The sequence below is a fragment of the Manis javanica genome, chromosome 10 (assembly GCF_040802235.1).
Source record: "Manis javanica isolate MJ-LG chromosome 10, MJ_LKY, whole genome shotgun sequence".
Taxonomy (NCBI): Eukaryota; Metazoa; Chordata; class Mammalia; order Pholidota; family Manidae; genus Manis; species Manis javanica.
In genome coordinates, this window is record NC_133165.1 from 67,877,191 (window position 1) to 67,894,915 (window position 17,725).

A 17,725-nucleotide genomic window follows, 5' to 3' on the forward strand; every position below is an offset into this window, starting at 1 on the left:
TTACACATCCTGACATCAAGCTATCCTACAAAGCTACAGTAATTAAAACAGTATGGTACTGGCACAGGAACAGACTCATAGATCAATTGAACAGGAGAGCCCAGAAATAAACTTGGTTATCTATGGTCAATTAATATATGATAAAGGAGCCATGAATATGCAGTGGGGAAAAGACAGCCTCTTCAATAACTGGTGTTGGGAAAACTGAACTGCTACATGCAAGAGAATGAAACTGGATTACTGTCTAACTCCATACATAAAAGTAAACTCAAAATGGATTAAGGACCTAAATGTAAGACATGAAACAATACAATTCTTAGAAGAAAACCCACGCAAAAAACTCTTGAACATAAGCATGACAATTTTTTCTTGCAAACATCTCAAAATAAAGAATGAACAAGTGGGACTACCTCAAACTAAAAATCTTCTCTACAGCAAAGGTCACCAACAGAACAAAAAGGCAACCTATGGTATGGGAGAATATGTTTGTAATGATTTATCCAATAAGGGGTTAATATCCAAAATATGTATAGCACTCTTATGACTCAAAACCAAAAAAACTCAAATAACTCAACTAAAAAATGCTGAGGACCCAAGCAGACATTTTTCCAAAGAAGAAATACAGATGGCAACGGGCACAAAGAAAGTTGCTCCATATCACAAATCATCAGGGGAAGCAAGTCAAAACCACCATGAAATATCACCTCACACCAGTTAGAATGGCCACTATCCAAAAGACAAGAAATAACAAGTGTTGGCAAGGATGTGGAGAAAGGGGAACCCTCCTTCGCTGTTGGTGGGAATGTACATTGGTACAGCCATTGTGTAAAGCAGTATGGAGTTTCCTCAAAAAATTAAAAATAGAAATACCATATGACCCAGTAATTCCACTTCTATGGATTTACCCAAAATAAAATTCCTGATTTGAAAAGATGCATGCACCCCTATATTTATCGCCACATTATTTACAATAGCCAAGTTATGGAAGCAACATAAGTGTCCATCAATAGATGAATGGATAAAGAAGATGTATGACATATCCCCAATGGAATATTACTCAGACATAATAAAAAAGAAATCCTGCCATTTACAACAGCATGGATGGACACAGAGGCTCTTATGCTGAGTGGAATAAGCCAGGCAGAAAAAGACAAATACCAAATGATATCACTTATTTGTGGAATCTAAAAACAAAACAAAATGAACAAAATAACAATAGACTCATAGACACTTAGAAGTGATGGGTGGTTACCATGGGTAAGGATTGGGGTGGGATGGGGGTGAGGAGGATAAAGGGGCACAAAAATTCTCAATCATAATGTAAGTTGGTCATGGAGATGGTAGTACAGCATGGAGAATATAGCCAATGATTCTGTAATATCTTCCTATGTTGATAGATAGTAACTGCACTAGTGGGGGGTGAGGATTTAATAATACGTGTAACTGTTGAACTACTGTGTCGTATACTTGAAACCAATATAAGGTTGTATATCAACTGTACTTCAATTTAAAAAAAAAGAACATATGCCCTACATTTTCACACATCATATAATTTACCATGTCATTAAATGTCCTTTGACAACATGAATTTTTAAGGACTGAATAATATTATTATATGGATGTCCCAGAATTTGTTTATTAAAGTCTCCCTTTTGTTAAAAAAAAAAAAAAAAGGATGTGGAGATATGGGGAGGGGTGCTCTCATATACTGGCAGAAGTGCAGATGGTACAATCTCTTGGAACGCTCTGTTTTCAGTGTATACATCTTTTTATTCTGTTTTCACATAAGTGTGCATAGATGCTTGTAAGTGGAAGTTTGTTCCTCCTTTGTAGTTGCAAAAGACTTTAATGTTTTTCAGTAAAGGACCAATTAATAATTTTTGGCACATCCACGCAGTAGAATTCAAAAAATGAAATTGATATCTATATGCAGATATAAGAGCATCAATATATATGGTTAAATGAAAGAATTAAGAGCAAGACAGAGAAGAGTGTGCTCACACTCATGTTTAAGTATAGAAAATGCCTGAAAGAATGTATGGCTGTTAAGCATGACTGCCTGGGGGTCAGGCTCAAAGTCAGAGGGAGATATTTCCTCTTATAACCTTTTGCTGTTTGCATTTTTATATTGTATATATACTAATATTTTTTAATCAAAATAGCAGTATGACTTCGAATGTTAGTTGACCTCGAATGTTAGTTAACCTCTCTCTGCTTCAGTTTCCTTATCAGTTAAATGAGGAGTACAATAGCAGCTATCTCATTGGGTTATCAGGATTAAATGAGTTCATATGTGAAGCATCTAGAATAATGTCTCACACATGGTAAACCGTTGATGAATGTTTGCTATTGTTATTGTTATTATGAACATAGTTAAAAAATCAAATAGTACTATAACTTTAAAGGGGGCAGAGACTACTTTACTGGGAGTCCTCTGTCCCAAACCCTTTTGCACCCAAGACACCTGTCTTTAACTATTTCTAGTTTTTTTTTCTAGCATTTACTTCCATCTTTCTAAATAGTAAATATGAAATGATGGAATATGAGAATTTAGCTTTCATTACACCCTCCCATCATTCCACCCCATTTTTTCTCCCTTCAACTTTTAAATATGGTTGTATCATAATTTTTGGCTAATAGCTCTTATTTTAACTATGTAAAATATTATTCTTTTTTAATTTTAAAAAATTTTCCTTGAGCTAATGATCATACTCTTTTAACATTTTCTTACTTTCCTATGTACGTTTCTCTTACTTTCCAAAATTCTCCCAGAGTTGTAAGACTCAGTTGTAAGACTGTTTCTCATATAGTTGTTCATAGTAGGTAACCATTTAATTCCATTTTTTTCTCTTTTTAAAGGGTGTTTTTAGGACACCCTTACTGGACTTCAGTCTCCTGCCCCAAATCAAACTGGTTGCATCTTGGGACTGTTGTGTCTCTCCTGTGTTAGCTACTCTCTTTCCTGGACCCCATGCCTTCCTCTTTCTTGGTTTATACTTTTGTTTTGGTAGAGTATACCCCCCAAGTGCATTCTGAGAAAGGATGCATGGAAAACACAATGTTTAGATCTTATGTACTCTATCTCTTTAATCAAAATGTAATTTATTATTTGTTAGCCGGTGCCCATAAGTCAGTGTAGATCTGTACCTCCAGCATGATTCCTTATAGGAGGAATAAATAATCAGAAGTTCTTCTCAAAGTTACGCTGAGCTCGGATTTTTTCATTCACCCAAACTGGTCAGGGGCTTTAAGTACTCCCTGGAACAGAACAGAGTACTCCTGGGGTAAGTGTTTCCCAGTGTATGAAAACAGGTCTAGAACAACTGCTCATCAGGACAGGTTGAGGAAGGCCATAGTATAAAACAACCAAGTGCATTGGGACCATGAGCCATTTGCATATGAAACTTATTTGCCCACAGGACTTGCCTCAGCCCTGTCAGCCTCACACTTACATTTTTGGGGCCACAGAGCAATGGAGAACATGGTAACTTGATGTTCCATGTTCAGGAGTTCAGGTCCTACTGGCATGCAGCAAATCAGTGGTTTCTCAAAAGAACAAGTTATTTGCCAAAGAAAGCATGGGTTTACTTTATGCTGCCAGGGCTCTCTGTGGGCCCCATATATCCTCCAAACTGGCATAGACCCCTTATGTTGCTGTTAGAGGCACTGGGCCAAAGAGGTGAATTGAGAGAATGCTTTCTGTAGCCAGGAGCAGCTGCAGGGGTCAGAGTAGCAATTCCAAGTGTGGGTATGTTTCCTCTAAAACATGAAGACACCCATCAAGCATTGTGACCTCTCTTAGTTTTAAGGAGTGAAAGGTGCATCTAGCTGTCTTTGGAGAGAATATCCAGAAATTCCATAGATCACTAGATCCCCAGAAGCATCACCAGGGTGGCAGGCCCCTGGATTTCCCACTCTCTGGCAAACTTGTTATTTACTAAGGACTCTAGGGCACTTTCTACCCCTGCTTCCAGGTCCAATCAGCATGACATCATTGATGTACAGTGTGATGTTCTGTGGGAGGGTGAGAGGGTCGAGGTCCCTGCAAAGTCAAGCATAACAGCCAGGGAGAGCTGAGGTAGTTTTAAGTAAGACAGTCCTGAGTGAGACTGTGAAGTCTACACCTGAGTGCCAGGTAAAAGTGAACTGTCTCTGGTGCCCTCTGTTTACAACGATGGAAAAAATAGCATTTGCCAGCTCCATCACCATGAAATAGGTTCCAGAGGTGAGTTTATTTGCTCCAATAAAGACACTGTATCTGAAACAGCAGCTGGAAGTGAAGTCACCACTGATTCATATAACAATACAGTCTTTCTCTAAGACTTGTCTGTCTGCTTCAGGAGCCAAATAGGCAAGTTAAATGGGGATGCAAGAGGAATTCCCACCCCTGTAATCTCTGTGACTTCTCAGGGTTGCAGTATTGGTTTATTGGTTTACTCTTTGGGGGAAAGAACAGGTAGTTTCAGAGTCATCTCCAATAAATAGCCTTCAGTCTGTGGGCTCAGGAGTCAAGGTAGGAATTAGGACCAGCATTAAGTAAGTGTATTGCATCTATAAATTCAGGATTTGTAAGAACAACCACAGGAGAGTTCATGGACCCACTGGGCCAATTGTGACACCAGCTTGGGCCAAAATTCCATTTTCCTGACCTCACCAATTCCCATTGTGAGCATAGTCATACTTATGGTCCCCAAGGTTTAGGGTTAGCACAGAGCCATTGTCCAATAAAGCTGTAAGCATCTGCCCTTTCCCTGTTGCACAACTACTCTGGTAGATGTCTGCATGTTCTCTTGGGAAGGTTGGGAGAAGATCTCAGTAAGCGCTACATGAGGTGCTACCATGGGGGCTTTGCCCAAGAATAACCAGCCTCCCTCCCTTCATTCAAGGAGCATTAGGCCTGGGGATTGGATGAGGAACCCTGGGGATTGGATGAGTACATTACAATGACTCATTGGATTGTATTTCATCAAACCTCAAGTTTTTTAGGTATGTAGATCAGGGAGAACCTTTATAGGATCCATCTTTTTAGTCCTAGGAGTCCTATAACCTGTTAGCCACTGTCAAAGATCCTTGTGGATCAAATCATTTTCATTTTCACAAATTATGTGGGTCAGAAATTCAGACAGGGCACAAAGGGGACAGCTTATCTCTGTTCCATGATGTCTGAGGTCCCAGTGGAGCACTCAGATGCTGGAGGCTGGAGTCATGTGAAGGCTGATTTACTCACAAATCAGGCAGTTGATGATGGCTGTTGGCTGGGAGGCCTCGGTTCCTCTCCACACAGACCTTCCCATGTGATCTCTGTTCATGGGCTTCTTTGCCCTTCCTCACAAAATAGTGTCCAGATTCCAAGGGCAAGTATTCCTTCCTAAGAGACAAATGCAGGCAGAAGCTATGTCACCTTTTCTGATTTAGCCTTTGGAAGTGACACAGCATCGCTTCCTCTGTAATCACAGGCTCATCCGTGTTCTAGGGGAGGGAAGATAGACCTGAACCACTGAATAAAGGAGTGTCAATATCACATTGTAAGAGCATGTGAAATGGGATAAATACGGATGCAGCTATTTTTGGAAAATATATTCTGCCACAAATAGAAAGCATCAATTTTTCATAACCACCATGTACTAATCCTAGTTCTAGGACACTTCTTATAGACAGGGCTTGTTGGTTTCTTCTATGTAGAAATGATAGTTGTTAATATTTCATTAAAAATATGTACACACACAGACATATTGAATTTGTGTACCTTATAGTGTGCAATACAGCACACAAGTAATACCATCAATGAGGCATATCTGAATGTATGCATGAGCATTTAAGAAAGTTTTATTTTGGCTGAATGTTCCGTATGGTCACAAGAGGATTGACCATTTCCTTAAGGATTTTAAATTATGATCATAAGACATTGAACAATTTTTACATGTACTGTCATGTTTGTTATAAATAATAACTATTGAACTTCTTCTAGATTAAAACATCTTGTTTTGGTTTCACTTCTGTTTTGATTCAACCTCTATTTTTAACAAAGGCACTGTATTTTTTCTAACTTTAAAGCTGAATGAACTATTTTCTCTTGAGAGTAGAATGTCGTTCCAAACTTTTCTCAGTTTTAATAACATCACCAACCTTAGTAGTCTGCTTGAATCCAGAAGTTAAATGAGTATTAAATTATAAAATGCAGATGTAGTATCAAGGCAAGATAATAAATTCCAACTAAAGGAGCATTGGTGGGTGGGTAGAAATATTCTGCAGGAGGTAGTGAGCAATTTTCATGGAAGCATTTAAGGAGAGGAAAAATTCTTCAATGAGTAGTAGTTCAGATAATCTGGGCTTTTTCCAGCACCATCTCCCATGCCTCCTATCCTCCAAGCACATTAGATGACTCAGACTTTCTGGAATAGCCACACACAAAGTCTTTGCACATTGCATTTCTTTTTGGAATGTCACCTTCCCAATCTATTCTTGAGAATCAAACTCCCATTCAACCTTAAAGACACAAATCAAAAGTCATCTCTTTTGCAAAGTCGTCCCTCAGACCCCCAAAGCCAAAATCTTCACTGCCTCTTTTGTTAATCACAAAGCATTTTTTAAATAAACAACTATTACTACACTGCATGCTCCTGGGGAGGGAGGAGAAAGAGGTAAGAAGTAATATTTAATCTTTGTATCCTGCCCAGTGCTCGGCAATCAAGAATAGCTAATTGCATAAATTATCAATACTAAAAATCTGTCATTCCAAGGGGGAAGGAGAGCTGTTAAAAATGCAGCTTCCTAGTCTTGCTGAATCAGATTCTCAGGAACTGGCATCCAGTTGACAAGCAACCCTCGTGGCCTGTGGAACACACTTTGATGAACACTGTTTCAGGCTGGCCACCACTCTGTACCTACCCAGCCTGCTGTCACCAAAGAGCTCATTTTAGCTGCTTCTAAGTTAACCTTGCCTTTCACATTTTCTAAGCCATTTATTTGACCTTCAAATTGTTCCATAAAATTATTTTCACTTAGCTTTTAGATACACATATTCTAGAACTACCTGCCCTATAATTTAATTTTTTAGCTGACTTGTAATTTCATATGTGTTCAGCTCACCTACAGTCATAAGGAATGTGTGTGTGTGTATGTGTGTGTATTTATACAATTAATGAAGTCTGGAGACCTGTGAAATATTGTGGAATTTATAAATGGCTCACTTACACTTTATTTCATGGTGCTTTTTTGATTATATGTTTATATTGTCAGAAGTGTCATTAAAGTTACATATCACTGGCACAGTGATAGGTATCTTACAGGGTTTCAGAACAGTATTTTCAGAAATAATTTATTTCAGGTTGTAGTATAAAATATACTTAGACTTATGTTCCAGTAGATAATGTTTTCAGGATTGATTTGACCAAATATACTTTGGAAATTATTTATTCAGCTAAACCCATTCTAGTAGTATGTCTTTCAGTACTTTCTTCCCCAACCACCTGAAGTCAAGAAACATGCAGGAGAAAAAAAAGCATTTTCTCCATTTCTGTTTCTTAGGTAATGCCCAGCATAGAACCTGCTCCCAGTGTTTAGTTAAAGACCGTGTTTGTTTTATGCAGTGATTTTTAAAATGACTCAGTAAAAGAAGAAAGTGAATTCTGCCTACTGTGCCCACGTGATTGAAATGCAGTCCTCAAGACACAAAAGAGCACACTGGAGAAGGGAACTGTTAAAATATACATCCATTGTGATAGGCTGAAAAAGAACACTGTTATAAATCTTGATAAACCCTACAATAAGGTAATAGAAAAATAAATAAGAAGAACATAATCAGATATTCCACATTAAGTGGTGGTAGTGTTTTCCCTTAATAACTCACCAAGGTCTTTACGTTAATATACTCAGAAGAGCCCACTCGATTCTATCAATGTGGTTCATGAATACAAAATACTTTTTTTTTCTAGGAGGTAGGCATTAAATATATCTTACCACGTGCCTCTTTTTCTCCTGACTTTGTAAAGAAAGTGATTTCATGCAAGTTTAGGCAGCAAATAAGATAGTGATATTATAAGTTGGGTAATGCTGCCTTTGCAAATGGAAAAAATGTCAGAATTGCATGAAGAAGTTTCTCCAAGGGAATGCTCATTGTTCCCCATGACCAAAGACATTGTGTCTATAATTGCACCTAAGTGAAATTACATCCGTGGCACCAAACACCAACTCTGGGGCCAAATTGAGACAGGAGGAAACAATAAAGATGTATAATGCATTCCTCTGAGAATGTCCCCAGAAAACAAAGGACGGAAGCAGACCACCTCATCCCCTCAGTCCTGGGGAGGGTGACGGCAGTTCCAGTCCCAGAGAATCATTACCCTGGTTCTCCAGTAGAGGGATGCAAAGGTCAGGGCATCTCCTTTGCCCCATATCCTGAGCTCTGCCATGATCTAGAACACTTCACAGTCTGAATGCCAACTGTTCCATTTGCTGTTGTAACTGAGGGAATGTTTTCTTAAGTCTCTGTCTCTCAGTTTCCTCATCTTCAAAATGGGGATGAGTATATTATTTGTTTATTTGGATTAAATAAGATTTGGGTTAATGAGATGCTTGACATATAGTCAATAAAAGGCCATGGTGATGATAGTGGTGATAATGGAGGCAATGACGTGGTATACGTTATTATTGTGCCTCTTCCCAAAGAAGAGAGATTCATTGTGGAACTTTTATGATGCCTGGAAAACCGTGAGGCTTGAACAACCGAGAAACGAAAGAAGTCTGCATGAGTGAATTTCTAAATCCTTTTTCCAGAACACTGCTCTGAGTTGTCATTTGTAACTTACTTTAAACTTATAACCATCTACACTGATCCACTTAGTAGAACTGAGATGGAATCTAGGCAGAATCTTAGTTAAGTTCCTTGGGAATTTTTTTTTATTAAGGTATCATTAATATATAATCTTATGATCAGGTTTCACATGAGCAACATTGTGGTTACTACATTTACCCATATTATCAAGTCCCCCCCAACATACCCCATTGCAGTCACTGTTCATCAGCGTAGTAAGATGCTATAGAGTTACTTGTCTTCACTGTGCTACACTGTCTTCCCTGTGCCCTCCCCCTATATTATGTGTGCTAATCATAATACCCCTTAATTCCCTTCTCCCTTCCTCCCCACCTACCCTTCTGAACCTCTTTCCCTCTGGTAACCACTAGTCCATTCTTGGAGTTTGTGAGTCTGCTGCTGTTTTGTTCCTTCAGTATTTCTTTGTTCTTATACTCCGCAGATGAGTGAAATCATTTGATACTTGTATTTACCTGCCTGGCTTATTTCACTGAGCATAGTAACCTCTAACTCCATCCATGTTGTTTAAAATGGTAGGATTTGTTTTCTTCTTATAGCAGAATATTATTCCATTGTGTGTATGTACCACATCTTTATCCATTCATCTACTGATGGACACTTAGTTGCTTCCATTTCTTGGCTATTGTAAGTAGTGCTACGATAAAAATAGGTGTGCATATGTCTTTTTGAATCTGGGATCTTGTTTTCTTCGGATAAATTCCTAAGAGTGGAATTACTGTGTCAAGTGGTATTTCTGTTTTTAGTTCATGAGGAACCTCCATACTGCTTTCCACAAAGGTTGAACTAATTTACATTCCCACTAACAGTGTAGGAAGGTTCCCCTTTCTCCACATCCTCGCCAGCATTTGTTGTTGCTTGTCTTTTATATGTTGGCCATCCTAACTGGTATGAGGTGATATCTCATTGTGGTTTTAATTTGCGTTTCCCTGATTATTAGTGATGTGGAGCATCTTTTCATGTGCCTGTTGGCCATCTGAATTTCTTCTTTGGAGAAGTGTCTGTTCAGATCCTCTGCCCATTTTTTAATTGGGTTATTTACTTTTTGGGTGTTGAGGTGTGTTAGCTCTTTATGTATTTTGGATGTCAACCCTTCATTGGATCTGTCATTTTTGAATATATTCTCCCATACTGTAGGATGCCTTTTTGTTCTACTGATGGTGTCCTTTGCTATACAGAAGCTTTTTAGTTTGATGTAGTCCCATTTCTTCATTTTTGCTTTTGTTTCCCCTGCCCAGGAGATATGTTCAGGAAGAAGTTGCTCATGTTTATATATTCAAGAGATTGTTGCCTAAGTTGTCTTCTAAGAGTTTTATTGTTTCATGAGTTACATTCAGATTTTTGAGCCATTTCGAGTTTACTTTTGTATATGGAGTTAGACAGTAATCCAGTTTCATTCTCTTGCATAAAGCTGTCGAGTTTTGCCAACACCAGTTGTTGAAGAGGCTGTCCTTTCTCCATTGTATGTCCATGGCTCCTTTATCATATTAAATGACCATATATGTGTGGGTTTATATCTGGATTCTCTATTCTATTCCATTGATCTATGGCTCTGTTTCTGTGTCAGTACCAAATTGTCTTGATTACTGTGGCTTTGTAGTAGAGCTTGAAGTTGGGGAGCATAATGCCCCCCGCTTTATAATTTCTTCTAAGGATTGTTTTAGCTACATGGTCTTTCGTGGTTCCATATGAATTTTAGAACTGTTTGTTCTAGTTCATCGAAGAATGCTGTTGGTATTTTGATAGGGATTGCATTGATTCTGTAGATTGCTTTAGGCAGGATGGCCATTTTGATAATATTAATTTGTCCTATCCATGAGCATGGGATCTTTCCATTTATTGGTATCTTCTTTGATTTCTCTCAAGTGTCTTGTAGTTTTCAGGGTATAGGTTTTTCACTTGGTTAGGTTTATTACTAGGTATTTTATTCTTTTTGATGTAATTTTGAATGGAATTGTTTTCCTGATTTCTCTTTCTGCTTGTTCATTGTTAGTATATAGGAATGCAATAGATTTCTGTGTGTTAATTTTGTATCTGCAACTTTGCTGAATTCAGATATTAGGTCTCGTAATTTTGAAGTGGATTCTTTAGGGTTTTTTATGTACAATATGACATCTGCAAACAGTGACGGTTTGGCTTCTTCCTTACCAATCTGGATGCCTTTTATTTCTTTGTGTTGTCCGATTTCTGTGGCTAGGACCTCTAGAACTATGTTGAATAAAAGTGGGGAGAGTGGGCATCCTTGTCTTGTTCCTGATATTAGAGGAAAAGCTGTCAGCTTTTCACTATTAAGTCTGATGTTGACTGTGGGTTTGTTGTATATGTCCTTTATTATGTTGAGGTACTTCCCCTTTATACCCATTTTGTTGAGAGTTCTTATCATGAATGGATGTTGAATTTTGTCAAATGCTTTTTCAGCATCTATGAAGATGATCATATGATTTTTGTCTTTTTATTGATGTAGTAGATGATGTTGATGGATATTTGAATATTGTACCATCCTTGCATTCCTGCAATAAATCCCACTTGAACATGATGTATGATCTTTTTGATGTATTCTTCAATTCAGTTTGCTAATATGTTTCTTGGGAATTTTAAAGATAAACTAACTGGAGAATCAAGATAGAAGAAAACAATAATGGTTTTTAAGAACATAAAGTTTAGGCTTTTAAGCATTTTCCTTTCAAGGTGATGTGAGCTTTAAAAGTTGCTAGAATATTATAATCCTCTTTGGAAAGAATACAACCCAAGATAAAAATACTTGACCTCTGATCACAGGTCATTTCCCCCAATGTAAAAAGCACTTTGCTTCCAAAATTCATCCACAGTAGCTCAAAGTTTCCTAAAGGCAAGAAACATTTATCTAACATGAAACCACACCATACCTAAAACACAACCTCACATACTCTGTGAATGTTTTTGTCTAACTTCTTCAGAAACATGTAAGTGTGATTCTCCTGGTCAAATCACAGGGTTGTTGTCACTTGGTAGAGACATTTCTTTTAAACACACTTCTTGCCAAAAAACTGAATTGCCAAGAATTCAAACTAAGGTAACTTGCAGAGTTTTTAAATCTGCCTTAATTGTATTTGGTGGTTCTTTGTTACTCCCCAGAATGGTTAAATACCTCTTGTGTCGAGTTCACATGAAGATAACAGAAAGAAAAAATGCTAAGTGGTGTCCCAGCTTGCCAGTGAACTGGGAAGCTGACATAAGCAGGCAAAGACGGTACTGTGTGATTGCAGGTGGGATAGCGATGGCAGCACAAAGCGGGGGACTTCACTGTGGAGAAAGAGAGGCCTCCCCAAACAGATGCACCAGAACTGCATCTTGAAGGAAGAGCATGAAGGGGAAAAGGGCCTTAAAAGGATAGAGAACAGCATGTGCCCAACAGGTGGGTGTGATAGCACATGGCAGACATGGGGAGCACATGCTTCAATACAGCTGCATTCCAGGCTTAAGTGAGGACGAGGGCAGGCAGGGACTAGATCTTGAAGAACTTTGTACATCATGCTAGAAATTTGTATTTTACTAGAAAATAGCAGGAAGGTGTTGACAAATCATATGCTCTAAAGTAAAGTGACTCCAATATGCTATGCAGCTAATAGATTTTTTTTTTCCTTCTTAATATTGGAAACCTTGGTAAAATGTCTGGGAGTAGAATGTGATGAAACCACTAGAACCTCCTTCTGATTGTAGAACTGACAGAAATCTCCATTTCCTCATCTGTACCATGGAGACCACCGTAGGCTGGCTGAACAAGTGCACCAGTGTCTGACATGTTATAAACATCCAGTAATTGTAAGCTGGCACTGTCTTCATTGTGACCAGCATCATTATAGAAGACTGATTGGAGAAAGGGGATTTGAGTGCTAAGAGTTAATTTTCATATCTAGAGTTGAGAGTCGTTTACCAAATCTGCTGAATCTATGTTGCTTAGAGTAATTGGGGCCCTTCAGAGAGGACTACTTTGTCAGAGGCATGGCTAGGAAAGGCATTTGGTTGGCAAAATGCATTATGTGTTTGTGAGGAATTTTCTGCTGTTTTTTTGTCCAAAAGAATATAAGAAAAGAAAACTGGAGCTGTAGCATTTGAGAGCAGTTATTTGAGGAGAGTTATGTGCTTGTTTGTTAAAGATGGAAGAAGAAAACATTAAGATGCACAGATAGCAATTGAGTATAAAAATTAACTTTTTTATTTGCTTCACTATGTTGATTGGCAGGCCCTCAAAAAAAGAGAGTATATTATGCTTTTAATTTGCTATCAGACTGTAACTAATTATTTGTAATATATCCTTATTCTGCAATGACTGAAGGTTATTTTTTGCTACTGGAGTATTTTCTGTAATTGTGCCAAACTGGAAGTTTGAAATACAGTTGAGCAGTTTCAGTTTGGTTGTATTAAAAATTAGGTAGGTCAGAATCAGATTTCGTATCTGCATGAAGCCATCTTTCTATAGAAAAAGATCTATACTTAAGTACTCTATAGAATAATAGATTTATTTTCCATGTTCTTTTTTGTTAGTGCTCCTATATCCCTCCCTGTAAGAGAGAAAACCAGAAGAACTTGGAAAATGTCATGAATTGGCAACAGTACTGGAAAGATGAAATTGGTTCCCAACCATTCACTTGCTATTTTAATCAATTTCAAAGGTAAGCCAATGTTTACACGTGCATATTAAAACTGTTTGTAGCCTTTGTAGTTTGTTACACTAATACATCATGTGTTGTGCTCTCTTAACAAAACATACAATATGGAGGCAGTCCCAAGTCTTTCTAGCATGTAGTTGGAGAAGCTCCCTTCTTTTTCTGCAGGTTGGGCAGCATGTAAAGAATCTGCCATACAAAAAAAAGAGAGAGAGAGAACTTGTGTCATCGCAATAGCCTCTGGGTACACTAAGAAAGTGCCGTTGGGTATTAGGTAGGACCATCGCATGCTAGTAGTGTTTCCTGAGAATGACAGGTTAGTGCACATAACCTGAACAGCAGGCAGGCCTGTCAGCACTTTAGGCTGATCAAATGTTATCTTTCCTTTTCTTTTCTATTCTGATGAAGTGTCAGTACCATGAGTTCAATACAACATTCAAACTTGGCTTGACTTAGAACTCAGCTACACGGTATAACCACAGCTCCTCAGACTAGAACACTTCAGTGCCCACTCAGATTCACTGTAGAAATCTGTTCAGCAAGCACTTAGTGCACATCCACAACCCCTTGGTGGACAGCTCCACCTGGATGCTCCGCAGTTACGTCAGACCTTCTCTTCCTCCTGTAGCCCCTTGCTTAGTGAAGGGCCCTGTCATCTACTTGTTTACCTAGTCCAGAAACCTTTGCGTAATTCTGAATTCACTTTTCTCCTTTACACTCTGTAATTTATATTCACCATCATGTTGATTTTATCTCAATAATCATCTCTGTATATCTTCTGTTTCCCCTCCACCAATGTCTTAATTCACATCCACATTTCTCAGCTCTGTTAACGCACTAGTCTTCTAAACTGTCCTTCCACCTCCACCTGCCTCTGCTCCAAGCCATTCTCCACACTGCTGCCAAGGCGATCTTTCTAAAACATGAGTTTTTAATCAGGTTACTCCTCATAGATGTCAGAGTAAAATCCAGACATCTTGGCATGACTTAAGTATCAGGCACCTGTTGTTGGATAACAAAGCCCCCTAAGCCTAATGGCTCCTTACGACAGTGGGTTATTATTTCTCATGAGTCTGTGCGCTGGCTGGAGCTGCATGTGCTGGTCTCTCCTGGGCACAGGTGCCATCAGGCCATGGCCAGAATGACTCCATGGTCCAAGGTGGCCTCCCTTACAAGCTCAGCACTGGGTACCGGCTCCACTGCAGTATCTCCTCTATTCAGCCTCTTACCCTCAGGTGGGCCACACCCCTTCCTTACAATAGGGCAGCCTCAGGGCAATATTTCAAGAGAGCCAGGCCTTAGTCCTGAAACTCACATAACATGACCTTTGACCTGTTCTGTTGGTCAAAGCAAGTCATGAAGCCAGCCAGCTTCCTGGGGTGTTGAAATAGACTCTGTTTCCATATAGAATACGCTGTGAAGGTTTTGTGGCCCTATTTATTCTACCGTTGCTTACAAGGCTCCTCCAGTTCTCAGCCCAGACTGCCACCCCTCCAGCCTCACCCTGTACACTTTGCAATCTCCTTTCTGAACTCTGTGCAGCTCCCAGACTATGTAATACTTCTATGCCTGTCTTTTTATTTGCTTCTCCTGCTTCTTGACTGTCCTCAGATATCTCCTCTGGGCTGCTTTCCTTGTTCTCCCAGTTTGATTTCGTTGGCTATCCATTAGGATGTCATCTACTGGAAGATGGAACACAGTGGCCCGAAGTACCATAAGCAGTTGGGAAATGTATTGCTTCACATGTTAAGAAATGCACAGGTGGGCCAACATTAGGGTTGTTTGGTACAGTGAATCACCGTGTCAAGAGCCCAGCTCCCATCCAAATCTCAGTTCTGTCTCAGGGTGGCTCCCCTCATCACTATAGCATGGTTGCTGCAGTTCTAGACATCACAGCCAGGTACAGCATGTCCAGAGGCAGAAAGTACCTATCTTTCCTGGCATGTTTTTCTTGAAATTAGGAAATCTTTTTGCAGTTTCCCATAGCCAACCTCTCCTTCAGTATCCTTGTTTTAGAGTGAATCCTTTTGTCTACTCCTAGGCTGGTCACAGGACAAAACAATCAGAATCTACTTCTGAGGATAGGCAGTGTCTCTGAATTGGGCAGAGAGAGAGTGTCCACGTGTGTAGAGACAGAAGCAAGCTGGTGGGATGTTGTGGACCAGCCAGAGGGGCCGGCTACAAGGTGTGTGTTTCATGTTCTGTTTACCCAGCTCCATGCCAGAGGTCAGAGGTTTGCAGCCCTCACTTCACATTATGCCAGAGGAACTTTTTAAAAAAGGCACCACAGACCAATTAAATTAGACTCTCTGGTGGGTATGCTGAGATGATCTTTGTACATTTTGTATGTAGGGATGTTAATGGACAAGGAGGATTGGGAGCCACTTCTCTGTCCTTTCCCCTGTCACCCTCTTTGGGGATTGTATGCCCATCTTCTCAACAGACTGTACACTGGGTGAACTTGTGGGCCACACCTTCCCTGGCTTTCTGTTCCCTAGCACTCAGTTAATAAACGTTTGCTGAATGAATGAATAAATGAGTGCACTGTGCCAGATTAATAAGGAGGCTCTTTGCTTCCAAGGAATGAGGATTTATTGACAGAAACAGATGCTTATGCAAATATAAATATGACTTCATCAGCTAGAAATTGAAGAAGAAAGAAACAAACCATGGCTTGACACTGTAAGGTACATGAGGTGTATAGGTTATTTAATAAGGAGAGTTGAGTCTGCAAACTGGAAATGTAGGTTCAGTTAGATTTCTAAAGGGCCATTAAATAATGGGGAAACTGAGTCATAAAGAAGTTAAATAACTTGCCCAATGTGCCCAACTCGTAAGTGAGAAAAACCGGAACCCAGTTAGTCTGATCCTCAAAGCTCCTTGTAATGAGCATCTGCTGGTCCTGACAAAGCTTTTGGAGGGCCCAAATGAGAGCACGGGCGGGGGAGTGCTAACAGAGGGGCGTATCAGTGATGCTTTGGAGTCCCAAGCAACGGAACTTAATCACTACATAAGTGATGAAGAAAAAAGGAAGGTGTCACATTTGACTGAATGTGAGGAAAGGATAGTCTGGCTCTGACTACACTGAATTTGAGGGAGTCTTAAGACGTCTAGAAGATACTTGAAAGAGCTAGAAATAGAGACTTAGTTCAGGAGCAAGAGGTCAGGGCCCGTGTTACACAGTTCTGGGAATTCTTGCACTGTAAGCTGTAGTTGAGCAAAGAGAAAGAATGCCTCCTGGGAACACGTAGAGAAGAGAGATGTTGACAGGACTTTGGGATCATCTGCACATAAGGGAGAGGGAGAGATGGAGAAAGAGGTCCCGATGGTGAGAGGCAAGTCAAAGGACAATAGTGTCTTGGCAAAGGGAGTGTTTTAAGGAGAAAGAAGTAATCAAAATGGACTCCTGAGAAGTCTTTTGGCAATTAGAAGTCTGCTGGTGATCTTTGTGGCAAGAGTTTAGGTACACAGAGCCCAGGGTTAGAATGGTGCTATGTTAGCCTGAGGGGAGAATGTGAAGGCATTCATAAGGCAGACTGCTCTTTCTGAAGTTTGCCAGGCCTGGAGAAAGAGTCTGGAGAGGAGGTGAGTAACTGAGAGGGAAACAGGAATAGATACAGAGAAAGGAGCCTGCTATGGGCTAAAGCTGCTGAGGAAGAGAGAAACAGAGAACATCGATAGTAAATATGGCAGAAGTGAAACTGCCCCGCAGAAAATGAGACAGGATGAAATCAGAGGTTAAGGAGTAAGGATGTTTTTTTTTTTTTTCTGTGAGATGGGAGCCCAGTAACAGGGAATCGCCACCAGTAGTCAAGACATTTTGCTGCTGAATCCACCCCCGTCTCAATCAGGTGATCCCTGAAGCTGTCGGCCCTGGGCCAGGAACTCACTTACCAATGTGGGTGCGCTTGAGTCTGCAGCCGGAAACAGACGGGTGCCCCCCCACAGGCTGTCCTGACCGGCTGCTGGTCATCTTGGTAAACGTCCCTTTTGTCCCTACTCAGGCATGGAGTTCTCTAAAGGCTACCGCCCCCAAACACAGCTGCCATGAATTCTGAATATCCTGAGTGCCTGACGAGGACCATTCTGCCGGCATAGTGAGAGCTATCTGCTGAACACCACTCCTACGTCATACACCAGCTGGGTTAACTTTAGTGACAGTAAATGTCAGCCCACTGTACCTCATTCCGAATGGATCCCCATTCCCTATCCATCCGCTCACCATCCCATTCCCAAACTGTCGGGGTGT

General features: G+C 39.9%; 1 protein-coding gene across 8 annotated transcripts in view; it reads left to right on the plus strand.

Moving 5' to 3' along the window:
* KCNMB4 (potassium calcium-activated channel subfamily M regulatory beta subunit 4) overlaps positions 1-17,725 on the plus strand; it is a 53,297-nt gene that overhangs the window by 12,247 nt on the left and 23,325 nt on the right. For 5 of the 8 annotated variants that reach the window (XM_073215590.1, XM_073215591.1, XM_017668518.3 and 2 more), the window contains exons 2-3: positions 13,355-13,482; positions 15,518-15,661. In XM_073215590.1, coding sequence (XP_073071691.1) covers positions 13,355-13,482; positions 15,518-15,661 — 272 coding nt within the window. The remainder of the gene's footprint in view (positions 1-13,354; positions 13,483-15,517; positions 15,662-17,725) is intronic. The other 3 variants (XM_017668516.3, XM_017668519.3, XM_017668515.3) reach the window with 1 other exon arrangement.